Source organism: Trichinella spiralis (assembly GCF_000181795.1).
Source record: "Trichinella spiralis strain ISS 195 chromosome Unknown Scfld6, whole genome shotgun sequence".
NCBI lineage: Eukaryota > Metazoa > Nematoda > Enoplea > Trichinellida > Trichinellidae > Trichinella > Trichinella spiralis.
Window position 1 is genome coordinate 5,090,330 of NW_003526945.1, and position 27,632 is coordinate 5,117,961.

General features: G+C 34.6%; 10 protein-coding genes across 10 annotated transcripts; 5 read left to right on the forward strand and 5 right to left on the reverse strand.

The window, feature by feature from the left end:
- Nucleotides 1-325: 325 nt before the first annotated feature.
- On the reverse strand, nt 326-1,352 carry Tsp_11774 (hypothetical protein). The gene is made up of 3 exons (XM_003374139.1): nt 1,118-1,352; nt 576-1,051; nt 326-505 (listed from the first exon to the last, which is right to left on the reverse strand). Exons 1-3 carry the CDS (start codon nt 1,350-1,352, stop codon nt 326-328), a joined length of 891 nt encoding a protein of 296 aa, XP_003374187.1.
- A 21-nt stretch (nt 1,353-1,373) lies between these two features.
- On the reverse strand, nt 1,374-2,206 carry Tsp_11775 (hypothetical protein). The gene is made up of 3 exons (XM_003374140.1): nt 2,058-2,206; nt 1,638-1,760; nt 1,374-1,572 (listed from the first exon to the last, which is right to left on the reverse strand). The coding sequence occupies exons 1-3, from the start codon at nt 2,204-2,206 to the stop codon at nt 1,374-1,376; spliced, it is 471 nt and encodes a 156-aa protein (XP_003374188.1).
- An 882-nt stretch (nt 2,207-3,088) lies between these two features.
- Tsp_11776 (conserved hypothetical protein) lies at nt 3,089-3,933 on the forward strand. Its single transcript, XM_003374141.1, has 3 exons — nt 3,089-3,157; nt 3,283-3,542; nt 3,720-3,933. The coding sequence occupies exons 1-3, from the start codon at nt 3,089-3,091 to the stop codon at nt 3,931-3,933; spliced, it is 543 nt and encodes a 180-aa protein (XP_003374189.1).
- Nucleotides 3,934-8,655: 4,722 nt separating this feature from the next.
- Tsp_11777 (probable 3',5'-cyclic phosphodiesterase pde-3) lies at nt 8,656-9,487 on the forward strand. The gene is made up of 3 exons (XM_003374142.1): nt 8,656-8,712; nt 8,779-9,243; nt 9,458-9,487. The coding sequence occupies exons 1-3, from the start codon at nt 8,656-8,658 to the stop codon at nt 9,485-9,487; spliced, it is 552 nt and encodes a 183-aa protein (XP_003374190.1).
- Nucleotides 9,488-10,326: 839 nt separating this feature from the next.
- On the forward strand, nt 10,327-13,354 carry Tsp_11778 (3'5'-cyclic nucleotide phosphodiesterase domain protein). The gene is made up of 7 exons (XM_003374143.1): nt 10,327-10,383; nt 11,537-11,644; nt 11,779-11,904; nt 11,992-12,085; nt 12,183-12,592; nt 12,704-12,856; nt 12,995-13,354. The coding sequence occupies exons 1-7, from the start codon at nt 10,327-10,329 to the stop codon at nt 13,352-13,354; spliced, it is 1,308 nt and encodes a 435-aa protein (XP_003374191.1).
- A 1,256-nt stretch (nt 13,355-14,610) lies between these two features.
- On the reverse strand, nt 14,611-15,787 carry Tsp_11779 (5'-AMP-activated protein kinase catalytic subunit alpha-1). Its single transcript, XM_003374144.1, has 6 exons — nt 15,757-15,787; nt 15,495-15,584; nt 15,355-15,438; nt 15,202-15,272; nt 15,073-15,132; nt 14,611-15,000 (listed from the first exon to the last, which is right to left on the reverse strand). Exons 1-6 carry the CDS (start codon nt 15,785-15,787, stop codon nt 14,611-14,613), a joined length of 726 nt encoding a protein of 241 aa, XP_003374192.1.
- A 938-nt stretch (nt 15,788-16,725) lies between these two features.
- On the reverse strand, nt 16,726-19,213 carry Tsp_11780 (5'-AMP-activated protein kinase catalytic subunit alpha-2). Its single transcript, XM_003374145.1, has 9 exons — nt 19,144-19,213; nt 18,737-18,878; nt 18,579-18,672; nt 18,263-18,407; nt 18,088-18,175; nt 17,359-17,477; nt 17,180-17,285; nt 16,997-17,102; nt 16,726-16,923 (listed from the first exon to the last, which is right to left on the reverse strand). Exons 1-9 carry the CDS (start codon nt 19,211-19,213, stop codon nt 16,726-16,728), a joined length of 1,068 nt encoding a protein of 355 aa, XP_003374193.1.
- A 563-nt stretch (nt 19,214-19,776) lies between these two features.
- Nucleotides 19,777-20,640, forward strand: Tsp_11781 (hypothetical protein). The gene has a single exon (XM_003374146.1). The coding sequence runs from the start codon at nt 19,777-19,779 to the stop codon at nt 20,638-20,640; it is 864 nt and encodes a 287-aa protein (XP_003374194.1).
- A 1,190-nt stretch (nt 20,641-21,830) lies between these two features.
- On the reverse strand, nt 21,831-22,669 carry Tsp_11782 (conserved hypothetical protein). The gene is made up of 3 exons (XM_003374147.1): nt 22,508-22,669; nt 22,259-22,325; nt 21,831-22,096 (listed from the first exon to the last, which is right to left on the reverse strand). The coding sequence occupies exons 1-3, from the start codon at nt 22,667-22,669 to the stop codon at nt 21,831-21,833; spliced, it is 495 nt and encodes a 164-aa protein (XP_003374195.1).
- Nucleotides 22,670-24,777: 2,108 nt separating this feature from the next.
- Nucleotides 24,778-27,169, forward strand: Tsp_11783 (malate dehydrogenase). The gene is made up of 10 exons (XM_003374148.1): nt 24,778-24,922; nt 25,034-25,222; nt 25,284-25,345; nt 25,820-25,873; nt 25,946-26,110; nt 26,166-26,235; nt 26,427-26,545; nt 26,626-26,721; nt 26,781-26,891; nt 26,959-27,169. Exons 1-10 carry the CDS (start codon nt 24,778-24,780, stop codon nt 27,013-27,015), a joined length of 1,068 nt encoding a protein of 355 aa, XP_003374196.1. The 3' UTR covers nt 27,016-27,169.
- Nucleotides 27,170-27,632: the final 463 nt, after the last annotated feature.

Here is a 27,632-nt window from a genome sequence, read left to right on the forward strand (position 1 = left end):
GAACATTTGTAGTAGTTTTGGTTGGTGGTGGGAAATTAAATTGGACGAGCAAACTGGAGCATCGTTTATTATTATTATTATTATTATTATTATTATTATTATTATCAAGCTTGTTTGTTATTATTATTTGTTTACTTGTTTTCTGCATTCGATTGTTTTTGTTTATTCCATTCAACTGAACACACAGTTGGTCTGTTGGTGAATAAAATGGAATAAAAATGCAGGAGGAAAAAAAAGAGAAATTTTTTACTTTTCTTCATTGCATATCAAGTGGAGGAGGAATGTGGAAAATTTGCAATTCTTCTTATTCTTTCTTTGCAATCAGTCAGTCGTAATAAAGTGCCAAAGCGAATCCGGCGCAAGCGACCAGAAGAATCAACGCCGTGAGTAGAATTGCAATGCAAAGTCGACGATCGCGCATCTTCCAATCCGTGCCGCTTTGGTAGGCTGTGTTGGCTCGGGGTGGGGGTTCCGTCGAAACAATATCGTTCAGACTGATCGCATCCTGTCAATGGAAATTTCCAAGTAAACAAACAAACAAACAAAATGCAAATGCAAACAACAGTCGAGCTTACTGTGGCGAGTGGGTTGATTGGATTTGCAACGTTCGCATCGTCGAGCCAGATTTTCCACGTTCCAGCGTTTCGCAACTGTTTGTATTGCGCTTGTTGTCCAAACGCGTACTGTTGGCCGTTGAATTGGCAATTCGACGTCGTCATTTTAGCCGAACCGCCACCGTATGCTATTTGGGGACGAGACGCGTGGGGCAAATTTCGCTCGCTGTATTCATCCGTTGATGATGTGCCGTGCAGATCCGGCTGGATATTGGCAGATTTCAGCAAGTCGTTGTTGTTGTTCAATGGTGTTGGTTCTTGGTCGTATGGGACCGAGTAGGGTGATGATGCGCAGGTTGGACAGCACGAATCGACCAAATCCGCATCCGCACGACCATGCCGGCCGTTGGGACGGTGATCCAAACTTCGATTCAATTCCACATCCAGATAAGTGAACGAATCGTCGACGAGTTGATTGGCTTTTTGGCGAAACGATGCTGTAGTAGTAGAAGTAGTAGTAGCAGCAGCAGCAGTAGTGGTTGGAATTTTCAAGCAACGTGAACTTGTCGATTTCAGCGGAGGATGTTGGTCGTGTTGTGGTTGTAAAGCGTCGCGCTTTTCATATCGCCCCACAATGCGATCATTGAGACGGTTGAGCTGGACTTGGCGGTCGTCGTCACAGAACCGATCAACATCACTGACGTGGTAGGGTCTGCACGACGCCGACACCGTCGGTATCTCGTCGACAGTACGCTGCTGTTTACGTAGAATCCAATTTGATCCGTACGACGTGGTCATATTTCCCAGCGAACAGTAGTACTACAAATCAACACAGGCACGGTGCAGATTGTACAGTAAACAACAGCCTGGTGGCCGGCTTGTGAAAAGCAACAGTCGCTCGAACGCGTGGCCAGGAGAGCAAATAGCTATTGGACGTTGCTTCGAGACGCGGGCGTGGACGATTTGATTATCATTATCTTCATTTCTATTGACCGCTTTCTGTCCTTTCGTCTGTAGCCTGTAATAAGCTTGTCGATGATGTCACTGCGTCGAACATTAACACCTTCACACGCCAACGAAAACTTTTCCATTTTCGGCGATCGATTACCTCGTGGTGATGGTGGTGGTGGTGGATTTACAGTAATTTGTTTTTTTCCCCTTCCTTTCTCCAACCAATGATCGTCCAACTTTGATCCAAGCTTTCCGCTGCCGGTTGAATACAGAGATGATCGAGACAAGAGAGATGTAAACGTGGAAGAACAATCAATTGACTTTGGCTTGTTCGATTTGGACGAAACAAATCAAGCACACTCACTGCTCCGTTCGGCTTTGTGCGTGGTCGTCGACTAAGCTTAGCGCCCAATTCGTGTCCGTGTTCACAAATGCAACCACCGATTCCGTTGCACAAGCGAATTTTCCAATATAACACAACACCACGTGAAAAGGAAAATTAGCATAACAAACGAACAGGCTTTTCCATTCGTTCAACTGACAGAACCAAACCCACCAATCCACAAAGCATAAGAATTTGCAACAAAACTAACTGTGCTTGACATTTTATTATTTATTAATAGAGTTTTCATCGCATTCAAGCTTCTGCTAACTACTAGTTCTGTTGTCGATGCGTTTTGTCGCGGGCGATTATTCCACATTGTTACTGATCGTTATCGAATCGGACATTTCCAATAGTTGTACTTTCAAATCGTTTTTTTTCCAACAACTACAGTATGACTTGTTGTACATGTTTGTCATTATTTTTTTTCATTTTTTCTGTGCGCGCGTTTGGGTGTTATTTCAAATTTTTTTTTTCAATTCCCCTTGTGAAACTTGATCGAATTGATGCCAAACAATTTATTGTTATTGGTTGTCAGGAAAAATGAGCCGGCCAACCGGCTGGTTATGCGTTTGTCGACCAAATTTCGCTTGTAGTACTTTTTGTGATTTGATCGTCGACAGGCGATAGATTTTTCATAAGCAAAGAAAAGCAGTATATATATATATATATATATATATTTGTTCTATAACAACCATAAGTTTTACACTGCCGTAGGCTTTGTTGTTGTTGTTGTTGTTGTTTTCAAAGTAAGTTGCACAGAATTATTGATTGTGACAGAAAAGTGTGAAATTGTTTCATTTTTCAATTTTTTGTTTTTCATTGACATCAATATTACAATATTGATGTGAACGTTATTTATTATTCGTCTTGTCTCAGTTGAACTGAACAAATATGCACGTTGCTGAATAAACAGAGCAATCTGCAAACGGAAGAGATAAATGATCACATTTACTGCGGGCATGTTGAGAGACGATGATTTAATTAATGCAAATAATGCAATATCACATTAGCAAAATTTCACTTGTGAAGAGAGAGAGAGAAAGAGATTATTTTCAAAAGAATAATTTTAATAAAGAAGAATGAAAGTGAAATGTCTATTGAAATATTATTCTGACCATCGTACGGGATGTATTTGTTGGTATAAGATTAGATATAAGTTTATAAAGTGAATAATAATAATAATTTTGTTTTTACAAAAATGCTCATCAATCATCAATGCTTACAGTGTGGAATTATTGCGTGCAGGTTAGCGGTTGTTGATCGCGCTGTTTATATACGTATATAATTTTAATTGTGTGTGTGTGGCATCATTGTTTGTGTGTATAATTTAAACGAGGCAAATGTTCACAGAAACAGGCCGAAATAAAATGATCCAGATCGCTTTATTTTTAGCCCACGGTCGAGTTGATTGAAAAGTTGCTGCTTGTGGAAGTTTGTTTAAGCCGTCGTCGTACGAAAGCGAGGAACAGTTTTTTGACGTTTGGCCGCGACTGTTCGGCCCAGTCACATCATTTATCATCGCCCCTTGTGGATCATGGACAAGCGAAATCATTTGACACAATAAAATTATTGTCAACAGCATTATTATTATTACAAACAACAACTGTCAGCACTGTTGACGAATTCATTCACCAAGTGGGCGGCGGCTCGAAGTTTTCCAAAAAATGTAAGTATACACTTTTTGAATTTGGTTTTTTACAAATGCTCTATTGAGTTGTTCAATTATTAACACTATCGAGTACGATAGAACAGTGAACAGTTTGCACATTTTCTCCAACCCCATCTATGCATGCATAATTTGGTGTATTAACAATGAATTTAATGTACAGTGCGGGTATTTTTTTTCAAAATAATTCATCACTTTATGAGAACAGTTTACGACGACTACTACTACTACTACTACAAATTGCTGCTGGATGTGTACAAAATATTGTGAAACTTATTTCGACGATCATTTTTATTTTTTACTTTTATTTCAATACACTTGTGTATATTGTGGTTGTCCGAGAATTTCCGTTCGGTCGGTCTTCAGGTGTACGGTAGTTGGGAATCTGGTTTTTCGTAATTGATCAAAATTTTTATTTTAAAAAGAGAATCGAATTGAATTTCACTTTGTCGCAAACCTACATTTCCACGGGCAGCCGTAATGATCGAAAATATTTCACGGACCTTTCTTTTGATAAGAATAAAAATTATTCCTATTCGAAAACTTGTTCCACATCTACTGTACTTTAGGATGTGTATTCTTTTTTTTTACCGTAGCATTGGAAAATTATAGTTTTTTATACTTTTTCAATGAATTGTTAACGAAACAGTGTAAATGAAAATTAATATTAAAAAAGGGATTTTTTTAAACTTTTTCCCTGCTTAATTTCACGTTCCATTGGACAACGAGCACAAACGACAAAACGTTGTTGTTGTTGTTGCTGAACATTTAACAGTCAGTGTTGTTTGTGTGCACGATGATTGAATGCGTCGTTGAACAAATTTTAATAATTATAATTTGTAATTTTTACATACCCAAATTTCCCACATTGCACGCAGACGTTTTATTTGGTGCGTTTAGGTTGTTATCTGTGAGTTTGGTGCTTTTTTATTTGTGTCATAAAAGAAAATTATTCTCTTTCACGTATAACATACTTATTAGGTACTGGTCGATTAGGTATTTGGTATTTTTCGTTTGTTCACTAGTAAAAAGCTCTTGACAACTTGAGCGTATCGATCTGATTTCTCAACGCAAACAACTTGGCATTAAAAAGTTGGGGTTGAATCGATTTGCAACATTTCAACGTTCTTCGGCCATATTTATCGGCAGATTATATGATAATTAGCATTCAATTTGCGGATAGCCCTTTTTTTCCCATAATTTATTGATCATATCAAAAGCAGCAATAAATAAATAAATAAATAAATAAATAAATAAATAAATAAGGATTACAGTATGATATATATTGTAATTACCATTGAATAAGTCGTCGACCAGGAGGATCGATTGTATAACTTTTCCAGATGTAATTTCTCCTTGTGTGATACATTTGTACTATTCAAAACTTCGAAACTTTTTCTCAAATTGAACGTGCATCAGAGGAAAAGAAATTTACGATTTGATTAATTTAAAAAATGCACTCGATCCGGTTGAAGATGCAGATGGAATATTTGATTTCACAATTGAATCGAATCGAAATACGTTACATAGCGGAAACGTTGAAACTAATAGTTTATTTATGCATTTTTGATTTTAATTAAAATGGCGTGGAAAAGTTGTCCGTTGCGCTTTTATTGCTTCTCAATTAGTTTTTCACAGATCACAGAGATTTTTCTTGCTATGCTGTTTCATAGAAAATGTCGATATTGTTGCTTGCTATGTATGCATGCATAAGAAAGCGGAGAAACAACATGAATTATTCGAATCATGTACAATAATAATAATAATATTCGAATGGGAAAAATAGTTGCAACTTGTATTATCGCTTTGCATGCATATATTGTAATTGAATGAAAGGATGTGAGATTTATGATAATTTTTCTCGATCTATTCACGAATGTGAAAAATGGAAACAAAGAAGAACCAGAAAAAAAACAAATAACATTTCCTCAATAGTGAACAACAGTGTTGTTGTGCTGTAGGGTGTGGCAAAGATTTTTACATTTTTCTGACGTCGTTCACTGTATCTAGACTTTTATTGCCTTGAACAAAATGTCACACTTTTCGATTAATTTTCCGCTTCATTTTGTCAAACTTCCTGCCAGCAGTGTGTGTTCGTGTGTGCATTGAGCTGAAGAAATTATTAGTGGGCAAAAAATAGCGCTGTTTTCCTTCAACCGGTCGAACAGCACTTTATTTTTCCACTGCTTAAGCTTCCATTAATTGCTCGACGCTCGAATTTAGCGAAGCTCAATTTTCAACTATAGGCAAAAATTTGTATCGCAATTTCCATAAACACCATCTTAATATTTTATATGTATTTTAAATGATAAAGTTTCGCTTCGCTTGTGAAATTTCAAACCTTATCAAATCGGCATCTTAAATTCTTGTGCTCCGGTAGTTAACGGTTTTATTCAAAGCTACCAAAACCCCACAATTGTACTTAATTTTTGTTTTCATTTGCATTTTTCAAATCAAGTTGATTATTCTATTCTGCTGCTAGTGAGCAAGCTGATTTTTCCAACAACTAAATTATCTTAGCAACATTTATGAAAACACTACGATGCATATTCTGACATCACATTGTTCTTAACGTGAAGCTCGTTCATACGCGAGCTCACATTAATAATTTACCCGCCGGTGGTTAAGCTTAGACGAATTATATACTTTTGCTGAGTTATCTAGTCATTCTTCACTTTATTGATTTCTATTTACATTTATAATCTAGATAATTTCTCAGACGTACATTTGTAACTATCTGACTTTGCTAATATGCGGTGATTAATTGATTGGTTGATTGTGATTTTGATAGTTGAAAAAATTTTCTATTTTCTCACATCTATATGATATTGTTCAACAATAGCATGAAAGTTGAACAGAAATTAATTTACAATGTTTGGCAACAGCAATGATCAAAAGCGAAAGAAAAGAATCTTGTATGATTAGTTAATGATCATGATAAAGTATAGACTGTGTTGAAGTGGATGAACTTAATTTCAATTATGAAAGGCATTAGGCACAATCAATGCGCAAAGCGTTATAATATTCATTGTAACGGATATTATTAATAGAAATGATACTTTGAATTCAATAATTAATTCATGCAGAAAATAGAAACAAAAATTGTCACATAAAAGTAATTTTTACCGTTGTGTGTGTATGTGTGTATGTGTTTGATTAAATTTGTTCAACTTGCTTAAATGAAAAATAAATAAATAAAAGATGAATTGAACTAATGTTATTTATTTACTTGACACTGCTTGAAATTTCTGCATAAAATGAATGATCACTTCGAATTGATCAAACTATATATATGTATAAGTGTGAATTTTATGCAAATTGAGGTCCTGCTGCCGAAGTGGGTTTGTTTGTTGTTTGGTTTATGATTTTACATTAAATGTTCGATAATTTTGTGTATGTCGGTTTGTGTAAACAACGGACGGTGTACAATAATCAACATATGAGGGTTTTTGGAATCAATTAACTGATATGTGAATTGAAACGTTTATGCACGTTTAATATTTCACAAATGTTCCGTTAAAAAGGTTTTCACAAAGCAAAACGAAAGAAAAGAAGCAATTGGCCAACTGATATCTAACGTACGTTATGTAAAACAGCATTATCATATTATTATTATTATTATTATTAGTAGTAGTAGTAGTAGTAGTAGTAGTAGTAGTAGTATTGCCAATGTCATTATTATAAATTAGCATATTTCAATATTATTCTCAAATATAAACACTGGGTTGTTGTTGTTTTATTAGTAAAGGATTTCATTTCAATAATTATTTCATCCAAATGTGTCAGAAAAATTAGTTCCACCTCTTAATTCAAATTCAATGACAAATGATGCTAGCCGGATGACGTCATTTTATCTCGACGACAATCAGTTGAATAAATTGCTAAATTTAAACAAAAAAGGCATATTTTTCCAATTTCAACAAACCAACAATGATCAGAAAAGTTTGAAATTCCATCAGTAAGAGAATAACAATGAAAAATATGCTGATCGAATAGATGATGAATAGAGGAAATTACTAATTTGTATTATTTCTCTAATGCTATTTATTTTTTCTTTGGTGTCAGTGTTGTTCAGATGATCATATTTTAAAAAATTTATAAATCAAAGAGTAAACGAAAAATAAGAAGCAGATACTTTTTTCTATCAATCAGAAGAAAAAATGACATTAAGAAATTTTTAAAACATGTGCATTTGAATTTTGCTTTTCTTTTGTTTGATTGTTAATATTGAAAAGCCAAATGATGCTTCGTGTATTCTTTTCAATTATTCAGTGATTTCAATAAACGTTCATCTTCACAGGCCAGAGTGGTGCATAAATAATAATAATAATAATATTAATAATAATGGAATGATAATTTTATTATGCTTCACTTATATTGGACAACAGATGGCGTGGTTTGGAGAAGTTTATCGGGTTGTTGTGAGTGTGCATGTGTTGTGACGTCGTCGATGCCAATCGATGCTTTTTATTATTGGCTGTCGGCCAGGAACGGCATGCTTGCTTGGCCAGCAGATGGAGCTAGCTGATATCGCTTACGTTGTCACGTAGGCCAAGCTTTGCAGCTTGTTCAGAGGAGCTCTGCTACTGCTATTGCTGCTGTTGCTGTTGCTGCTGTTGCTTTTGCTAGTTCCACTTCAACACTGTTCTCCATTATTCATTTCTCCAACTCTACATACTACTAATTGTCATTCCAAATTCCCCCATTTCATTTCCATTCCCTTCCCTTCCCTTATATCCAACATTTATCAGTTGTCGGTTGTTTTTCTCTTTTTAGCTTTTCGCATCAATTGACCAGTGATTTTTCAACTGGAAACCTCTTTCATTCACAAATAGTTCACCGTATGATATGATGATAGTGAACGAAAAATGGAAGAAATGAATACACACGTATGTCATGCCCGTCCGTACACACGCGTATATATCTATATATAATTGATAATATGATCTGTACGTATACGCGTGTGTGTGTTCGCATGCATATGTATGTATAGAGAGAGAGATAGAATTATACGTATGCGGGATTTTGTTTGACTTTTCGTCTGTCGACAAAGTATTTTTTCAAATTAAAAGCCAAAGAGAAGAAGAAAAAGACAGAGTATGCCATTACGACGAGCCACGTTACCAAGCGGATCGCTTTGTTTAAGCAGTGAATTGGTATGCAAAAATTGTTTGCTGTATATAATAATATTGAACAATTGTCTGTTTGGTCCGCTTTTCAAGGTACGTTTCCAAGCTGCACGCGCACTTCTGGCTGATGTGCTGGCAACGAAAGATTTGCCCTCCAACGTTCGCTGCGCTCTGAAGAAAGTTGGCGATTTGATCAATCCGGACTCTATTCATGGAGGCTTGGATGCGTTCAATACACCGCCGTCGGATATTAATTTTCCCCACTGCGGTGACCGTATTGCTGTGCACGAGGTAAATTTCCATTTTCCATCCAAGCAGCACAGAATGGATGCCTGTTGGCCAGCTTCAATCTCGAAACGTACATATATGTATATATATATGATGCCAATGATTGCTTTGTCTTTTCAAAGGACGGACAACTGCTTGGCGGAAAATCGATTTTCGACTGGACGTCGGTCAGCAATGTGGTCGGTTTGCCGCAAATGTACGACGACAAAGCGGCAACAGCCCACGACCAAAGGGTACGTATTGTCGTTTTCGGTTTGCAACGAGCCAGCCGTATGTCTTTTATTCTTAGTTTTCTGTTCAAAATGTTTCCGCTGAAAATTCTAACTACCATTGTGAAATTGGGTGTGGCCTTCTCGACTGGGTGGACTTTTCCGTTCTTTTTTTTAAAAATTGCTTCTTCCACATTGCTGCTGCTGCTGCTGCCTCTCATCCCCTGAGCGTTGAAAGAAAACAGTTTAAAATTAATAGAAATTTATTGTTTCAGTTGATAGTTGTAAAGAAAGAGGATGGATGACATGTACATAATGTTGATTGATATTTTGAGATTTTTTGTCCAATGGATTTCAGGTATTCGATGGTGGATTTTCTGAAACTCCTCAACTCAACTGAAAAATCAGTTTTCTTTTCCTCTTCTTTAAGCATATATAAACAGAGGGCAACAGATCAAATTCAAAAAGAAACTCGCTTTTCTTGTCAATGGGTTTAGCATTCAGATTATTTTATAATCAAACAAAACGACAAACCAACAAGCATAATTAAATATAGTTGCTATTTATTTATTTCAAGTGTAATCTGGTTGTGCATGATCGAAAAATATTAACCCTCCCTCCAGTTGCCAATTGTTTGCGACAGTATTGCAATGGGCACCTCTTTCATTGCTAATGATCAATTTTTCAACTGAACCAGATGTAGTAATAATAATATTATTATTATTATTAATATTTGTTGAATTTATTACTATTTTGTGATAATGAAAAAGAAACGAAAATATTTCACAACTATTAATGAATTCAGAAAAATTATGATTGTTGTCGCTTGTAATTTTGGCAAATATTTTCATTCATAAATTCATATCAGTTCAGTGTTGATTTTCTTCAATAATTACTGATTGAATTGATGAATTGGGGAGAAAATTTGAATATTTCCGAGCAAACAACCCCCTAGCTAGCTCAGAATGGTGGTGGTGGTGGTGGTAATTTTTCAACTGCTTGGCAAATAGGGGAGGGGCGTGACATGGGATTGTGAAGAAAGAGGAGGGGCGATGGCGAGGAAACAAAATTTCAATAATGTGTGTGCAGTGTATGTGTACTCACTACCAGCAAACACATTATTTCATTCATTCGTGTATGAACAATGCTGCTGCTGTTGGCTGCTTTCACTTTCGCTGCTGCTTTCGTCACACGGGGCATCGTACGGACGGACACTGGTGAAAAATTTTCCATTAGATTGATCATTTCTCATTGTTTGTTTGCCATTTCAATCAAAAATTATTCAACATTTTCAATTTATACCAATTTTTTTTCGATCACTTTATTGCAGGCAAATTTTCAAAAAAAAATTTTGTTTTGTTTATTCAATAACAATTATTAGTTGTTAGCATAATTAAGGCCAACCAACAATGGCTAGCAACCATCGCAGCAGTATAGGGGGATGGTGAAAAAAAAAGAATAAGTTGTACGTTGAATTTCATTCAACAAATGATAAATAAAGATCAGTAACAGGTTGTGAATATTTTTACTTGCTCTTTTGAAAGCATGTTTGATTTATTGTTCATATTTTAAGCCATTCTTTCCAATATACGACCAGTTGAAGCTGCTTATTTGTTTATTGTTTTCTACGTTCAAAGAAATTTAAATTTTCAACAAACCTGATTTGCAGCAAAAGATTTGAGAAAACAACATTTTGTATTGGCAATTATTAAGACAAATTATTATATTTTAATTAATTAATTAGCGGTGATGATTGATCTAGTTGAGCTATAATTGTTAATTTATCTGCTTTTTTATTGTTCAATTTTAAGCTTTTTTTTGGCTTCATTATTCATTTACGTTGAAGAAGCTTTTCGTGAGAAACACAACGTTTATTATGTTTGTTTTTTTTTTATTTTGTGATGAAAATTCTAAACAATAGTTTCGATAGTGACAGTCAATTTTTGTCCAGTTGTTTTTGTTGGTAGCTTATTTATTTGTTTACTTTTTTTTCATTTTTCCACACAACACACCCCAACGGCTAATTTGTTCTGCTTTATGGATAATTATTTGTAACTTCTGTTATGTGTGTGTGCTTGAAAACGTTTGACAGCTTTGTTGAAATGAAAGCAGCACGCATTTCCGGTTATAGCTGAGTTGTTGATTGAACGACAAATCATATTCGAAAGGTGGTTCATTATTATTATTTTCTTTTTGTCTTATCAGAACTCGTCCAACAGTGGTGGAATATATTTATTAAAATTTCCATTAATGAATGAAATATGGTACAAAAATTTGCCTATTTTCATTGACAAAAAATGGACTTTTGTGTAGAAAATATTTCTCAAATTTGGCATAATTTTATTTTTTTTTAGGAAAACAGGCGATCATTATTGGACAGCTTGAATTTGTCAGAAACAGAAATAGAATTTTCCATTTCCAACGTTGACAACGTATCCAATGCCAAGCCAAATGAAAATGAAGTACAATTGATTTCTGTTCAACTGTTGTTCATTGATATATTTTGTGACTGAACAACTGATTTAAATTTAATTTTTACATAATTATCTACATATGTAAATGTATATATGAATAGATGATGTTTGGAAATTTTTAGGATTCAGAATTGATCTATCGTAATGCAGAAGTGATCAGCAAAAATATCACTTTGGAAAAATTGAGCTGTTGGACTTTTCCAATTTTTGCATTTGATCAATCAAGTAATGGTAGAATTTTGAGCATGGTAAGTTGTTTGATCTTTTTTCAATTGTATTTCTTGTTACAACTTGTCATACTGATTTTCCAAAATGATGAATTTTCTCTTCTATAGATGGCATATAAAGCATTTGAAAGTACAAATTTGTTGAAAACGTTTCAAATTGATTTGCACAAATTTTTCAACTTTTTCCACGCCATTGAAGAAGGTTACAGAGATTTGCCGTGTAATAATAATAATAATAAATGATAATGTGAAAATTATGAATAATAATAATAATAATAAGTTTTGGTGTTTTGTTGCAGATCACAATCGGGTGCATGCGAGTGACGTACTGCACGCTTGTTTCTATTTGACCACCCACTGGGTGCCAGCTTATGCACACGCTAGCAGTGGATTTGTTTCACTTTTTTCGGCGGTCGAATTGATGGCACTGTACACAGCGGCCGCGATACACGATCACGATCATCCGGGACGGAACAACGCTTTTTTGATTGCCACCCAAGATCCGAAGGCGATTTTCTACAACGACCGTTCCGTGCTTGAAAATCACCACATCTCATCCGCTTGGCAGATATTGATGCGCGATGAGAATTTTTTCATTGAAAATTTAAATAACAGCGAATACAAGCGTTTCCGTCATTTTGTCATTGAAACTGTTCTCGCTACTGATTTGAAATTTCACTTTGATATTTTGATGAATTTCACCGATAAAGTGAGTTTTATTTTTGATTTGATTACTATTATTATTATAATAATTATTATAATTATTTAGTAAACAAATTGTGTTATTAGCTTTTTATTTATTTTACTTTTTGAATTTAAGATTAGTCGACGACGATTGGAATTCAAAAATGAAAGCGACAGTTTGCTTTTGGGTAGAATGATCATGAAATTGTCGGATGTCAATTCAGCGTCAAAGCCGGCCGATTTGCACAACATATGGACAGAAAAGATACTGCAAGAATTTTTCGAACAAGTATATTTTGAAACAGCATTGCTGTGCCTACATATATATATATATATATAATGATAATTTTTTTACATTGCCTTTTTTTATTGTTTAAAATTGAAAGAGATTGTTTTAAAATGCAACAAAGATAAAATAATTTTTCAGGGTGATGAAGAGAAGCAACGCAATTTACCAATATCCGACTACATGGACCGGGAGAGTTGTAATATTGCCGAATTGCAAGGATCGTTCATGAATCACGTCGTCTCGCCGCTTTTGAACGCACTTTTCCAAGCTGAACTGTTGCCTGTGGACGAAAAAACTGGCCGCTGTGAATTGTTGGAAAATTTCTCAACTAACCTCTACTATTGGAGGCAGGCGTTGGAGAACCAAACCCAATTGACACTGCCAATCCAAAGTGGAATTGTCGAAGAAAGTAGCAACAACGTTGACGACGAACCTGGACCTTCTTCTGTTACTACTGCAGATGTTGAAGAAGGAAAATTTGAAAAAAATCCTCAATAAAATACAACAAATGGAAGAAGTAAGCAGAAAATTATTTATTTATTTATTATTTATTCCATTATGAACTTTGTTTTGTTTGTTGCTCAACTATATATCCAATGTTCATTTATAACTGCTGATTTTTTTCCCCCCAATAAGCTGAATTCATTTACTTTATTCAAAATATCACCACCACCACTACCACCAGCAACAACAACAACACAGCAATGAGTATATTCGTTGAAGTTGTCGTTTGTTGGTTTATTTGATGCACAATATGCCGTTAGTGATATACAACATGGTCCATTGTGTGTGCGTGTGTGTGTGTGTGTATGTGTGTTTTTCAAATGCATCCATTCAACTACTACTACTACTACTACTATTGCTGCTGCTGCTGCTGTTGCAATAATGATGTTGTTGTTGTTGGCCTTCGGTGGTGCTGTTGCTGTAAATTTTGATGTTGATTCAAAGTTTGAAATTGAAAATGAATAAAATGCACCAAAAGCTTGTTGCATTGTAGGCTGCTTGTGCAATTATGAATTGTTCCTTTTTCAACTGTTACAATTCAACCAGATTCTTTTGATTTCAACGATTCAAAAAGCAGCATGTGTTGTTGGAAATGTAAAAAAAATTGGAAAAAAAACTTCAAAATCGTAAATTTCGTTGGCCGAACACACATGCCGTTTGAAAAGCACACACATACTTTTTTGTTTTTTCACTTCTTGTTCGTTCTTCTCCCTATCTCTTCTCTCTTTATCAACGTTGTAACTTAAAATTTACATTCTATCCAAAGCGTTTTTGTTTGAAATATTTTACACAACAAACAACTCCTGTTTTGTTGTTTCAGCTAGCCAGCTTGAAGATTCGAGCTATTCTGACTGACAATAATAATACAATGCTAGTAGATTCTGTTGCAATCTTCTTCCGAGTCATCCGACATCCATCCGATCGTCGTTATTTTGTTTTTTGAATTTTTTTGTCTTTTTTGGAAAAATCAAACAATTTAAAAGAACATATCAAACGAGAGAAGCATGGAAGAGAAATTAGTTCAAAGTTTTACTTTCACCTACACCATTCACAAAAATGATGGAAACGGATAAATATGCAAAACAATCCCTGCACCGTTTACAAAAAGAATTTAAATTTTATATATTGCTTAGATAATTGAAAAGAGATGTGGAAATTTTGACGAGAAAAATTTTTAAGCTACAATAAATATCGACCGATGGAGTAGGTGAAGAATAAAGAATTTCACGTTGTCCTGTGATACCGGAATTTCATTTTGTCATAGCACTGATGACCGACATGCACATTTCGAAAAATTGCATAATCTGCGAGCTAGGTGGAGCCGCGTCAACGTTGGAGCCCGTGGTCGAACTGGGGCCTTGGTCCATCGCCGCAGAAGTCGAAGGGCGATTTTCGTCAGCGATCGACGATTTCGGCTTCAACTTTGTACCAACAGCATCGCTGCGTTTCAACAAGTCAGCTGAAACGACAATTTCCCGCCCCGCGGAAGAAGAAGAAAAAGCAATGAATAATAAAATCAACAGAACAAACAACAAACAGAACAGCTTACACGGCGTGTCGGCAGTAGTTTCCATGGAGCTTGTAAAATCCAGCAGATAGTCGTTATGACCAACCGTATACAATTGAAGAATCATCTTTGGCTGATGTGAAAAACAAAACAGAACAAACAATCGATATGAAATTGTTTTTACAATTTAAATTTCAACACATACCGATTCCAAATCATTTTTGCGTCGAACAATCACGTGGTACGGATTAATCATACGCCATTCCTGAGAAAATGAAACAAATACCAAAAAATCAATAAAAAACAAAACAAACAATGAATTCTACTATATTACAAAATTCAAACTCTTCAACAAGTGAAGCAATTGCATCATAATGTTCTCGGGTTTATCTGACCAACGAAGACCTCAAAAACGAAACAATCGTCAAAAGAAAATGCAGTGGAATTGATAATTAATCAATCAACTCCATCATATATGTATGCATACCAAGGTACAATCGATCTTCGTCACTGTACGGAGATTTATAATGAATCGGCTTGATATTAGCAGAAATCTGCATTTTCGGAGTTTCTTAATATTATTTAAATTTTAAAATTGAGAACAATATTGAATTTGCTTCTCATTACTATCGTTAGAGCTGTTCGAATTTGGTGGACGTTCTTTCGAAATATCAGACATGTTCGACAGAGGATAATCTTCAGCGGACAGTTTTGCAGCTAAAATATGAACAACAACAACAATAATAATAATATATGTAGATGTAATAGACAAAATGAAAGTAATAATAAAATAAATTCAAAAAAATGCCTAATGCGACTACTGTGTAGCAGAAAGAAAAGAGCAACAACTAGCAAACAGCCTGCCTGGATGGTGCAGTGTCTGTCTAACTGACTGGCTGCGTTATGCTGCTCGCTATCATCAGCTAGAAAGCCAAGAACAAAATTAGGACAACGCTATTATGATGACGCAGTCGTCGAAATATAAGCATGCTAAATTCCTGTCTGAACAGTTCAAGCGCACTTATCCCTTCCTCCCTGCCATCATTGTACTACAAATCAACATCGCTGCTTCTTGTCGTGTCATTTTTTAAACAAAAATACAAATATAATCAATTCTCAACATTCGCATGGATTTGATTATTGGCGGGTTTTGAAAATCGCCAAAATGATTAATCTTATTTTTACACCCTAGTGTGCATGTATGCTGTGAATCGGCAGGTTCAGTGCAACGTTTATGGGGTTCCATCCCATAACAGTACTGATAACAACTTGACGAAAATGGGAAACTAAATAACCGCTGCTAATGCTAAGATGAAAAAGATAGATAAAAAACATTAGTGTGAAGGAAAAGCAAACGTTGCAAACGGGAGATTGGCTTACGACAACAGCACTGGTCACGTGATTCCAGAGGGGTCAACTAGTTCAAACGTTTGAAAGTGCAGAATTTCCGCCTTCATGCTAGCATGATCTAACACTGCTTGAGAATAACGAAAAATTTGAGAAAATACATAATGCAGGAAGTAAATACTGTAGACACAATGCTTTTTGAAAAAGATGCGCCGGACAATCCGTCAACTTCCGGCAGTGATTTTGATTGTTATATACTCAATCAAACGAATAAAAGAATCAATACAAAATAAATAATTAGCATGCAAATCAGTAGACGGTCCTCGGTATTATTTCTTGCAGCTTTTAGACAACTCTGTAGAATTATAAGGCATCGGAGGAGCGTACGAATAGAAGCGGAAGTATTGGAGAAAATGTTGAAGAAAATCAACATTCGCCGTTCCCCTTGAATGCACATACTGCGGATGTTGAGGCCTGACTTTAGCAAAATTCGCCCAGAAGCAAAAAAGTATTAAATGAATAGAAGTTTCAAAAGAATGAATTTTTTTTCTTTGTGGTGAAAAAAGTCTTCTGCAAGTTTGAAAAAGTTACTTGTGCTTTGTTCTCTGCGTCTTTTCTCCACAGCCAGATTGTAAGCAATCGACAACCGATTATACGGATCGTTCTGCTTCAACACCGTGATCACCTTTTTTTCCGTTGCGTGGAATTTCTTAAATTTGAATAAATTAAATCACAATTTGAAAAACAAAAAGCAAACCTATATGCAATTTCATTTTTCTCACCCGGCTTATTTGTTTCACAACGCTCAAGTCCACAATCGAAGTCTCTTCGTCGCTGATTTTTGGAAACAAATAATTTGGAACATTGCGAGCAAACCACGGATGAGCCCTGAAACAAGGAAAATTGAATTGTTCATATTTTTTCATGTTTTATTTTTTCAGTTCAGATCTCTCCACAAAGCTTACATGATCGTTTTAGCGGTTGCTCTTTCCATTGGATGGACATTCAACATTTTACAAATCAAATTTGACACCGATTTGCCGAAATATCTCGGAATCTTGAACACACCAGCTGAAATAATTGTCAATCAGCATTGGAATAATTTTTGTTCTTCAAATTTCATTTTTACAATAAAAATTATTACTTGTAATTTTTTTGCACAGTACCATCATGCGATCGTCTTCGAACGGAAAATAACCGCACAAAAGTACGTACAAAACAATTCCACAAGACCATATATCCACTTCAGGACCGGCGTAGTAGCTGTTGAAATAGCAAAAAAAAATGAAAATACACATTTGAAACATATACTTTAAATGAAAAATGCATGTAATGCAACAAAACAAAATTTAAAAAAATTATATTAAAATTTCAACAAATGTAAATTATAAAAACACACAATGAACCTGATTGTCATTAATTAAATTGTTTTGCTCAAATGGAAAACAGTACGGCTTTTTTGTAAGGAATACATTTGAAATAATAGAAACAACTTTTCCTGTGAAATGGAATAAACCAAGGCTACATGATTGCTTATGAAAAGTTAATGAATCATTTTGCATTAAATTTAAATGACCACTATATTCAGTAGTTGCCAAAGCTATCACTGTCAGCTGTTGTCCATTTCTCATAGATGAAAAAACATTTCAAGCAGATTAATTCAATTTTACATTCGATTTTCCGCAATACAAATTATCTATGTAATTCTTCCCATCAGTTGACAATTAATTAACGTTTAACGCTGCTGAAATGAGCAGATTTTTTTAACTTCTGGAAAAAAAGTATAAAACATATTTTAAAATAAATCTTAAATAATTTTAAAATTGTACAAAATCTGGTTTCTGGTTAAATGAACAGACGCATTTGAACTTACTGCTGGCAAAGCAGCTCCGGAGCCGCATAGCTCAGACTACCGCAGTTTGTTCTAAGTAGCACACCGTCCTTCATATAGTTGGACAACCCTGAACAATTGAATGCGATCATTTAAATAAGGAAAAGAAAATACAAATAAACAGGGTTAATTTTTTTGTAAATTTCAATTTGAATACCAAAATCAGTCAGCTTGATATTCTTCTTAGAATCCAACAGCAAATTTTCAAGTTTCAAATCACGATGCACCACCTTGTGGCGATGACAATAATCAACGGCGCTGATTAGTTGCTGGAATAAACGTCTTGCTTCGTGCTCCGAAAGCTGAACGACAAAATTGTGCAATACAATAATTAACAGAAACAAATTTAACATTTAAAACAATCAATATCGATTTTTAAAACAAACAAACCATCGTCATTATATGAAATAAAACAAATCAGTTTTTTTTTGGAATAATATGAAAATACATTTTGGAAAAAAATTAAAATTCACCTTTCCATGCTGGCAGAGGTACTGAGACATGTCGCCGCCGCTCACGTATTCCATGATCATGACAATGTCGAATGGTAAAGCATAAACTTCATAGCTGATATCAAATATGCTAATGAATATTAAAAAAAGAAAATGTAATTAGTAAATTTTCAACTTACAGTTGAACAATGTGCGGGTGACGAAACAGGCGAAGATTTTCAATTTCACGTCTTGTTTTATCCACAATCCGTAGCCGCTTTATTTTCTCACGACTGACAATTTTTACTGCCGCTTCAACGCCATTTACCTCGTTCACCAGCACTTAAATTTTGTTGACAAAATATTACCGACAAAGAATTTTGTGGCAGACTGTAGGATTTTTTTGAAGTTCAAAAATTTTATCAAAAAAATTAAGCTATATCCAACTGAGGGGATTATTCAAACATTGAGCGCAGTTAGTCAAACTCTGAAATAACTCGATGATGAGGATTTAAAATTTAAAATTTTAAATAATATTATAGAGCATTTTATTTGTAATAAATTAAAACAAGCGATATACATTTCACTTTCCCAAAACTGCCAGTACCGATTGTTTTTCCCAATTTCCACTCGTCGATTTTCATTGGTTCAATAGTCATTGAAATGTCATTTGCCATGATTCAGCTAAAATGTTCAATAATACATAAAATTATTAAATAATCACCTTAAATCAGAATAAATTATAATTAAATTTTATCATTTGGAAATTTTAAATATTTTAAGTTCACCTTCTGTGTATTGATTGAAACACCGAGTAAATCCACGTCACCGTAATCTCTGTCAATCTGCCCGTACGACTACCTGCATTTTATCAACTTTAATTTGTTTTAATAAAACTTTTCATCAAATTTTAGAATAAATTTTGTAATTTTTGCGTTTTTTAACGACGAAAATGACAATTGTGAACAACAAAACAAACTTGTCCATTCGAGCTTAATTTTTATGAAATGAAATTATTAAAAAAAATACATATAATTTATTATTTTAAAAGTTTTTGAAACATTAAAAATTAATTATTTTCAATTTCATATATTTATAATGCAGTTGAAATAATGATACGTTTGTTTTGTAGCTGAAATATATTGTACCTGAATCTCTTTAACCTGTGGGGAACATTTGTTTTATTCGACGTTCCGTTGTTGTTGTGGTATAAGTTGTTTGTTGTTTTCGTTGGTTGAAGATGGCGTATGTGGTGACTTCTTCGAAGGAAGAATATTTAATGACACGTATGCAGGGTGTGGAAGGTTACTGTGGAAAATTTAACGACATCCTTTGTTGTCGTAAGTCGACAGTTGAAAACTTCGATTCATTTGTGATATTTTTTCATGGTGATGTGCAGCATTTTGAACATTTCATGAATCGTGGTATCTACGCGAAACAGTACGTAGCATGGAGTTTGGAAGCCACCGCGAAGTTGCTGTCCAACAAGTTCCCGAACAGTTTCATCATTATTATTCGAGCTTCTGATGTGCGTTCTTATCCGATTGTTAATTATGTCAACTTCGTGTGTTGCCGAAACTCGGTTTATTCAGGAAATGACAGTAGTCATTCTGCCCTGGACCACTTGGCCTCACTGTTCGATGCTGTGATTGTCAAGATGACAGCGCTTGGTGTGAAGTTGGACTACCTGCGTCCGATTCATTTAATTGGTTTTAGCAAGGGCTCGACTGCCATTAACGAATTGGTTCTCGAATTCGTCAATGTAATTCGCAATGTCAAGTCCCCACCGCATAATGTTCTTAACAGAGTGGTGTCGATTCACTGGCTCGATGCCGGGCATTCAGGAAATTCGGACGTCTGGATCACCAACGGGGATCTTATCCGCGCACTGGTCGAAGCATTGCCGAACGTTTCTTTCTTCATCCATCTGACTCCGTATCAAATGAAGGACCGGAACAGACCTTGGATTGCCGAAGAGGAGAAGCAGTTCTCAAGCCACTTACTCACGCACAACGCAAAGGTGAAACGTAAAGAGTACATGCAAGACGAAAATACATCCCTTGAAAATCATTTCCGTTTGCTGGAACAGTTTGATCCTAACTAGCGCGCTGAACCAAGCCTGTTTACCGATTGATTTGAGCAATTGAATGCTTTTTACAATGGACACTAGTTCTGTGGTGATGATTAAAATTTATGATATAATTCGTTTTTCAATTTTGAATTCACATTTGCCGTAACTGTCGTAAAACTGAAACAGTGCTCATTGATAAACGATCAAGATTGTCATTTCAAAAAGAACTATGCGCTTCAATGTATATATATATATATATATACTGCTGAAATTGTAAAAGCAAAATGTTGCACTTATGTAGCTGAGAAAAATTGTATGCAATGTAAACAATTTTTTATCGAATTATTTCATAATTTTATTTCCAATTCACTTTCATCACGTAACGTCTATGGGCGGTTTTCTCTTGTTTTGTCATCCATGCTGTGAAATGGTGCATTTACGCTGCACCTAGCGGACGTTTTAAATTATTTTCAATTTCTGTCGTTGTAAATAATAGTTATGCAATATAAACAATACGATAAAAAATAAAATAATTGTTTTATAATTAAAAAATTCATATTAAAAAGTTATTTCTAAATACAGTATGATATGATGCATCGATATATTTGTATCAAAAATTTTAACATTCATCAAAAATAAGTAATTTATTTTTCATTCAAACATTTTTTAAGTATTTGTTTTTTCTTTTTTTATTATTATAATTTTGTATTATCATTCTATTTTTTGAACTTGATTTACCTTTTTGTACCATACTATAATATTTTAGCAGTTCGTATGTTCGCATTAACGTCTGTTGATATGCTGGGGTCTGTTTGTTTTTTCATATTGCACTGCACAGAATAGATATATGTACACAAATGTTTACAGAATGTAAAGAGCTAATTATGGAGGAGTGGTTTTTGTGTAAAGTATCCCCAATGCGTTACTTGAAATTGCGGGAACATATGTCTACTTTAATAGTTGCACATCAGTCAACAGCTTATTGTTTTTATTGTATTATTACTTATTTAGGTATATTTCTTGCTTTGATATTTTATTTAGTTATATTTTAAAATGTTTAGTTAATATTATAAGATGTGTATGAATTTTACCACTTCGTCACAAGCAAGATATAGATTGTTGTTTCACAGGTCATCATCGGACACGTTGATAAGACAGATAAGTTGAAAAAGTTGTGCCCGTGTTAGAAGCGACTACGATTTGGAAATATTATACGTTCATTATTAATTCATATTCAGCCGAGTTATCGTCGAACGAATGAATGAATTAGTGTTCAAAGTCGGCAAATTTAAGAGGCTTATGATGATAATTTTTCTTTTGTTTTCTTTGAAATGAATCGAGTCAGTTGCTTGCTTATGAAATGAAGAACCGGAGGGAAGAATAAATTTGCGCAGCCATTGTTGATAAGAGTTATTAGCTTCATCTCGCAGTTGAACGCAGTGAACAATTTTGAACTTGCAAAAGCATGCCTGCTCCTCTTTCCAGTGATCTGCAATAGATGAATGAAGTTTTATTTGAATTATTTTCATTCGTGGTTGTCAGTTTGGTTTCAAGTTCAGCTTGTGCATTTTTGTTCAATTTGCTCGTCAAGTTGGGGCGATTGGGGCAGAGCGCAAAATTTTGATGGCTTTTGTTTGCAGGCTATATATACCTGACGAGACGCTGTTTCGTCGTAAATCCGGTCTAAACTTGTTGAGCAGCACTCTACCTCGCTTACTCTGAAAATTTGCAGGTAAAATGATTGGCTTGTTAATTTTCAGCGTCAGTTATTTGAATTTACTTTTTGCAATCAATTGTTTGCACTTGCTTCAAATGTACACACAACGGGCGTTTATTACTAGTTGATTGTACCGCGCCAAAAAGTATATTTGGTAATGCATGCAGTTTTAAGCATTATTACCGTTTTGTAAATTGTTTGATATTTTGGTATTTCAACTTTTGAAGTTTTTTTGTTTTTCTCAAGTAGATATGTTTGTTTTATAATGGTGATGGGTTGGGAACGTTGAAATTTTTCGCAATTTGTCGGTCTCCCTGTCAGCATTATTCTTGTTCTTATTATCATTATTATGTTCAACTAGCAATGTATAAAACGTTTGCTGAATTATTTTTCAAATTATAACTTCTCCTGCTCAAGTAAATGTGCATCATGGCTAAAATGATTAATCAGTTTCAATGACGGAGAAATTTCAGTCTCTTTTATAAATCATAATTTTCCACTTTTATAAATAGATCCATGTTCAGTGATTTTCAATTCAACATTCAAGTTGCGAGAAGTAATACACTATACATTTATTTTAGAGAAATGATTCGAACAAGTTTAATAGCAGTGACCGTATTTAAAGAACATCTACAAGTTGTTCGCAGTTCGTCAATGAAGCACATATCCTCATTACAAGGCGTTCGTCAGTTCAGTTCCATAGATTCGCACGGCAATTCGATGTTCAAGCAGTACGTGGAGATGAAAGAAGTAAGTGTCTTTATCATTTTATTAATTGGCTCTTATGAGTTTTCGTCTGATTATCAAAGTATGAAAGTATAAATTTGTAAAATGTATAGTCAGTCATCTTTACAACTTGAAATGCAGTTTCATGTCGATTGCACGCTTTAATTTGATTATTCACGCGAACGTTTGCATCGGTGAAAAATTTATGAACATCAATAACATCACAGATCGCTGCAAGATTTACTTTTCACTGTGAACTGTGAAAAGTGCAAAATTATTATAATGCTAAGATCTATCGTATTTGACAATCAAGTACTTATATGATTTTTGGCTTTGGTTCGTATTGTACTATGTCTGCGATGATATGCTGTACGTTTTTTTTTGTGCTGTTGTCGTCTACAGTTTTTTGGTTTTATTTTATTGGTATTACTTGATTTGGAAGATCGCTGACATGCAGTTGCTACTTTAAATTGACCAGTTATTAGTTTAACTTGCCAGTTGTGCACTCGCTTAGAAGCTTAATGTTAAGTGGCAGGTACATTTTTGGATCAGATCAGATCAGATCAAATCAAGTAAATTAAGAAATGAATGTGTGGATAAAAGTGATGAAAGTGTGTTGTTTTTAATTTGCTGTTAACTGATGTTTGTTGTTGATTTTTGTTTAAACCTAATTGTTGTTTGACAATAGTTCACTGACAGCTTTTCTAAACGTCATATATATATATATCGCTGTTACCTAATGTTTGTTAAAATGACGTTGTATCAGGTAACATATTTGATAATTTCAAATTTAAAAGTTCTTTCTAAAATATTTTCAAATAATCTAATCGAGCTGATTGGAAACTTCTTCTAACTTTTTCTTGCAAGCGACAATTTAAAATTTAAAACTAAAGTCGTTGAAGCAACAATCATGTCAGACGGCGTCAGTTGTGCATGGTGAAAAATGCGACGTAAGATTTCAGAATCGGTTGTTCAACGTTTTCTGCTATATTTACATCAAGAAAGATTTAAAGCGAGTTTGAAAGTTTTGAGAAAAATTCATTTTCATGTGCAATCCTTTTGCTTTTGTCTTCATTTATACATGTAATATAATTACTATTTTTTTAATTTACTTAAACTTTACATACTGGATATTACACATATTTTTGAATCATCACTTATTAATAGATTTTATTTACATTGTCATATTTGTACAGATCACTGTGAGTAGACTTTTTTGATTGTCAATTCTGGCCGGCAAACAAACAGTTTAAGCTTAAGATTAATTTAGTAAATAGTTCTTGGAGACCTAATTAACGCATCGGGCATTTCGTGTTTGTAATGCATGACGTTTTGCTTGAATGCATGAATAGTATCGACGACAGTATTTTTATTTAATAATTATTTGTACATGAAATGATCATGCGTAAGTTATTTTTAGCAGTAATTTTATCCCGTCTCGGTTTCGTTAGTCTTCTTTTAGCACAACGTAAAACTGATTTGTAATTTTTTTCATGGATATGTGCAGATTTTTTAAAATTATTGCTTACATTTAAAGATAGGTTTCTAAAATATTTTATAATTGGTTGAAAAAACATTGTAAAAATAAATTTTCACATTTTACAGATAGCGTGCGTGTTTGAAAATATGAAAAGTATGCTTTTTAAGAAATTGGATGTGATCTATTTTGAAAAATATATCATTTTACTATAAAATTATTAATTTACGGTTAAAATTTAATGATTTAAATGAGAGGAAAATTTCAGATAAAAAGGTTCATGGTCAGTTCTTTGACCAAAGTTGGCGCCGATGTTTCCCACGCCGACGCCTTGGCTGAAGTTCTCATTGATGCCGATTATCGAGGCCATTACAGTCACGGCTTGAATCGTTTAGGTAAGTGCTATTTTGAATAAAATGCCGCCGATTAATGTTTTCCAACAAGAGATGTTTTATACAATTGCTCTTTGCATCGGCTTTTTCCAGTTTAATGATGTGCAATTTTAGACATGTACATCAGAGATTTTGTGACCGGCATTTGCAGCGTCTCTGGATCTCCAAAGGTGGTGAAAGAGAACATGGCCACTGCTTTGGTTGATGGAAACAATCTGCTTGGTCCTGTTGTTGGAAAATTTTGCATAGAATTGGCCATGCAAAAGGCTGACAAGTGTGGAATTTCGATGGTCGTTGCCAAAAGTATGCAATTGAGAAAATCACTTTTCGGTGAAGATGAGACTTTTCTGTCGCTCCATTTTAGATTCGAATCATTATGGGATTGCTGGCCACTATCCGTTGTGCGCTGCGTCCAAAGGGTTCATTGTAAGCGTGTTTAAAACTGTCGTGCATTTTCTACTTTTATATTGTTAGATTAGATCAGTGGTTCCCAAAGTGGGGACCGTGGAGGCATTGCTGAGGAGGGTCCACGGAGACATTTTCAGATGTCCACTCCTTCATTTTATTTAATTTCAATTGAAATTGCTAAGAACTGTCTGACATAACGCGCCACGTCGATGCCTCATTTACACATTCAGTTCATTCCATCCAATACAACAACTACTCTGGTTCCAAGACCCCTTACCGTACTCCCTCCTTTTTCCTGCATATCCAATGAACTGTAAGGGGGAGCACGGCGACATGAGGGTTACCGAGGGGGTCCATGGCCGGTTCAATTTTGGGAACCACTGGATTAGATGGTTTAATTCATTAAATTAAAATGTGTTTCGAAAATATTTGAATCAGCACGACTGATTGTTTATCTGATTTTATGGATTTATTTTTCTTTTTTAACCACAGGGAATGTCTTTTACAAACACATCACCGTTTGTATTGCCAACTAATGGAAAGCAGGTAAAATTTAGCGTATATTTTTGATTTTGAAATTTCCAACTGCACAAGCCTCGTTCGATTTCGCCTGTTTAGCCAATGTACGGAACAAATCCGATTGCTTTCGTTGCTCCGGCTGAGGGATCGGACAACTTTGCTTTGGACATGGCCACCACCACAGTTGCGTTGGGTAAAATTGAACTGGCTGAACGCAAAGGGGAAAAAATGCCCAGTTCGTGGGCCGCAGACAAGACAGGGAAGGTGAGCGTTTAATTTGTGCCCGATTATTCCATTGTTCGACGTTGTATAATTGGAGGAAACCAACAACCCTTCGGATGCGTTGTCTGGCGGAGCTTTGTTGCCATTAGGTGGTATGGAAGTTACAGGTAATAATTCATTGTCTGTGTATTCGTATGTTGGAAAAGTTTCCTTGCAAATTAACCAACTTGAAGTGAAAATCAATTCGAGATGATTTTATAATTTTTGACTTGAACTGAAGACAAAACTAATTGCTGATAACAAAGGGAAAAATTTATTGAAGTCGATAATGAATGGTTTTCAAGTGTGGTCGTTTTAGGTGGCTACAAAGGTTACGGTCTCGGTTGTATGGTCGAGATACTTTGCGGTATTTTGGCGGATGCTGCATGGGGTCCATATATCCGTCGCTGGAAAGATGGGACCAAGAAAGCGAATTTGGTAAATGGCATGCTAGAATTTCATTTGATATCGTCATCTCTTTACGCCGAATAGTTTGCTTTTTTCTCTCTGCAATTCAGGGTCAGTGTTTTATTGCTGTTAAATTGGATGATTTTGCACCGAATTTTCGCACTCGGCTTCAGACGTTTTTGAATACACTGCGTGCCGAAGAATCGGTGACCATCAATTAATTCTATTTTTCAGTGCTTTTTTTCCTTTACAATGGCTATTCTAGATTGATCCAGAAATGCCAGTTCTTGTAGCAGGAGATCCCGAGCGTCTGCACATGAAGCTTTGTGACGATTTGGGTGGTATTCCGTATCATCCGAATCAAATTCAGTATATGGTACGATTATTATTATTAATTGAGAATTTTTTTAAATGAAATATGTTGTTTTTTATTATTTTTTTAGTTTGACATCGCAGAGCGCTTTCAGCTTCAAAAGCCGAAAGTGCAAACGATCAAATAGAAAACGTTCAGATTAGCAGTTACACTTGATATCACATTTGCATAGTGAAAGTTTCACAGAATTTTTACAAACAGCGAATGTTAGATATTTTGCGCATCAGCCGAATAGGATGACTACTGAAGATTTATTAAATGAATAAAAAATTGTCAAAACATTATCTGGAATGCGTGCGTTGCTATCTTTTCTCCTTGTATAGGGTGCATAATCTATACGCGCATAAATTGGTTTAAAAAAAGTATCCTCTGATGAGGAATCGTAAGTGGAGTCTATGATGAAATAATTCATAATATATTAATATGATTTTTTATTTATTTATAATTTTTAAAATAAAAGAAACGTGTGATTTTAAAGTTCAGGAATGTTTAAATTGTTTAAAGTGATGTTTAAAGAACAGCATTTAATCTACCAAACATTTTGGTTAGCGCACTCGTGGTGAATACTGCTCTCGACATTGTTGCAAAGTAAAGTATCTTTTCAATTTAGCATTATTTTTACGTCTGGTATCTGTTTATCAAGGTATGAAAATTATTGTTTTTTATATTATTATTTGCTTGTATTCTTTTTAAAGCCTTCATATTAATATGACCAGTATTTGTTTATAGATTTTTCTGACGCAA

What these genes read in the sequence shown, in the direction of transcription:
- Tsp_11774 (XM_003374139.1), bottom strand. Translation starts at nt 1,352, where the DNA reads ATGACCACGTCGTACGGATCAAATTGGATTCTACGTAAACAGCAGCGT. An exon ending in TCCTCCGCTGAAATCGACAA is followed by an intron (nt 1,052 to 1,117) that starts GTTCACGTTGCT and finishes CTACTACTACAG; the next exon opens with CATCGTTTCGCCAAAAAGCC. An exon ending in CAATCAACCCACTCGCCACA is followed by an intron (nt 506 to 575) that starts GTAAGCTCGACT and finishes TTCCATTGACAG; the next exon opens with GATGCGATCAGTCTGAACGA.
- Tsp_11783 (XM_003374148.1), top strand. Translation starts at nt 24,778, where the DNA reads ATGAGAGGAAAATTTCAGATAAAAAGGTTCATGGTCAGTTCTTTGACC. An exon ending in GGACCAAGAAAGCGAATTTG is followed by an intron (nt 26,546 to 26,625) that starts GTAAATGGCATG and finishes TCTGCAATTCAG; the next exon opens with GGTCAGTGTTTTATTGCTGT. An exon ending in CGAATCAAATTCAGTATATG is followed by an intron (nt 26,892 to 26,958) that starts GTACGATTATTA and finishes TTATTTTTTTAG; the next exon opens with TTTGACATCGCAGAGCGCTT.
- Tsp_11775 (XM_003374140.1), bottom strand. Translation starts at nt 2,206, where the DNA reads ATGTGGAATAATCGCCCGCGACAAAACGCATCGACAACAGAACTAGTA. An exon ending in TATGCTTTGTGGATTGGTGG is followed by an intron (nt 1,761 to 2,057) that starts GTTTGGTTCTGT and finishes TTCAACCGGCAG; the next exon opens with CGGAAAGCTTGGATCAAAGT. An exon ending in CGATCGCCGAAAATGGAAAA is followed by an intron (nt 1,573 to 1,637) that starts GTTTTCGTTGGC and finishes AGCTTATTACAG; the next exon opens with GCTACAGACGAAAGGACAGA.
- Tsp_11779 (XM_003374144.1), bottom strand. Translation starts at nt 15,787, where the DNA reads ATGATAGCGAGCAGCATAACGCAGCCAGTCA. An exon ending in CAGCATAACGCAGCCAGTCA is followed by an intron (nt 15,585 to 15,756) that starts GTTAGACAGACA and finishes TTCATATTTTAG; the next exon opens with CTGCAAAACTGTCCGCTGAA. An exon ending in CGAAGATCGATTGTACCTTG is followed by an intron (nt 15,273 to 15,354) that starts GTATGCATACAT and finishes TTCGTTTTTGAG; the next exon opens with GTCTTCGTTGGTCAGATAAA.
- Tsp_11776 (XM_003374141.1), top strand. Translation starts at nt 3,089, where the DNA reads ATGCTCATCAATCATCAATGCTTACAGTGTGGAATTATTGCGTGCAGG. An exon ending in TAGCGGTTGTTGATCGCGCT is followed by an intron (nt 3,158 to 3,282) that starts GTTTATATACGT and finishes CTTTATTTTTAG; the next exon opens with CCCACGGTCGAGTTGATTGA. An exon ending in CAAGTGGGCGGCGGCTCGAA is followed by an intron (nt 3,543 to 3,719) that starts GTTTTCCAAAAA and finishes TTTAATGTACAG; the next exon opens with TGCGGGTATTTTTTTTCAAA.
- Tsp_11782 (XM_003374147.1), bottom strand. Translation starts at nt 22,669, where the DNA reads ATGATAATAAGAACAAGAATAATGCTGACAGGGAGACCGACAAATTGC. An exon ending in ATCAAACAATTTACAAAACG is followed by an intron (nt 22,326 to 22,507) that starts GTAATAATGCTT and finishes GCAAATTTTCAG; the next exon opens with AGTAAGCGAGGTAGAGTGCT. An exon ending in ACGAAACAGCGTCTCGTCAG is followed by an intron (nt 22,097 to 22,258) that starts GTATATATAGCC and finishes CATCTATTGCAG; the next exon opens with ATCACTGGAAAGAGGAGCAG.
- Tsp_11777 (XM_003374142.1), top strand. Translation starts at nt 8,656, where the DNA reads ATGCCATTACGACGAGCCACGTTACCAAGCGGATCGCTTTGTTTAAGC. An exon ending in TTTGTTTAAGCAGTGAATTG is followed by an intron (nt 8,713 to 8,778) that starts GTATGCAAAAAT and finishes CCGCTTTTCAAG; the next exon opens with GTACGTTTCCAAGCTGCACG. An exon ending in CGGTTTGCAACGAGCCAGCC is followed by an intron (nt 9,244 to 9,457) that starts GTATGTCTTTTA and finishes TTATTGTTTCAG; the next exon opens with TTGATAGTTGTAAAGAAAGA.
- Tsp_11781 (XM_003374146.1), top strand. Translation starts at nt 19,777, where the DNA reads ATGGCGTATGTGGTGACTTCTTCGAAGGAAGAATATTTAATGACACGT.
- Tsp_11778 (XM_003374143.1), top strand. Translation starts at nt 10,327, where the DNA reads ATGCTGCTGCTGTTGGCTGCTTTCACTTTCGCTGCTGCTTTCGTCACA. An exon ending in CTTTCGTCACACGGGGCATC is followed by an intron (nt 10,384 to 11,536) that starts GTACGGACGGAC and finishes ATTTTTTTTTAG; the next exon opens with GAAAACAGGCGATCATTATT. An exon ending in TGCAAGAATTTTTCGAACAA is followed by an intron (nt 12,857 to 12,994) that starts GTATATTTTGAA and finishes ATAATTTTTCAG; the next exon opens with GGTGATGAAGAGAAGCAACG.
- Tsp_11780 (XM_003374145.1), bottom strand. Translation starts at nt 19,213, where the DNA reads ATGGCAAATGACATTTCAATGACTATTGAACCAATGAAAATCGACGAG. An exon ending in CACCCGCACATTGTTCAACT is followed by an intron (nt 18,673 to 18,736) that starts GTAAGTTGAAAA and finishes ATTTGATATCAG; the next exon opens with CTATGAAGTTTATGCTTTAC. An exon ending in CCGGAGCTGCTTTGCCAGCA is followed by an intron (nt 17,478 to 18,087) that starts GTAAGTTCAAAT and finishes CTATTTCAACAG; the next exon opens with CTACTACGCCGGTCCTGAAG.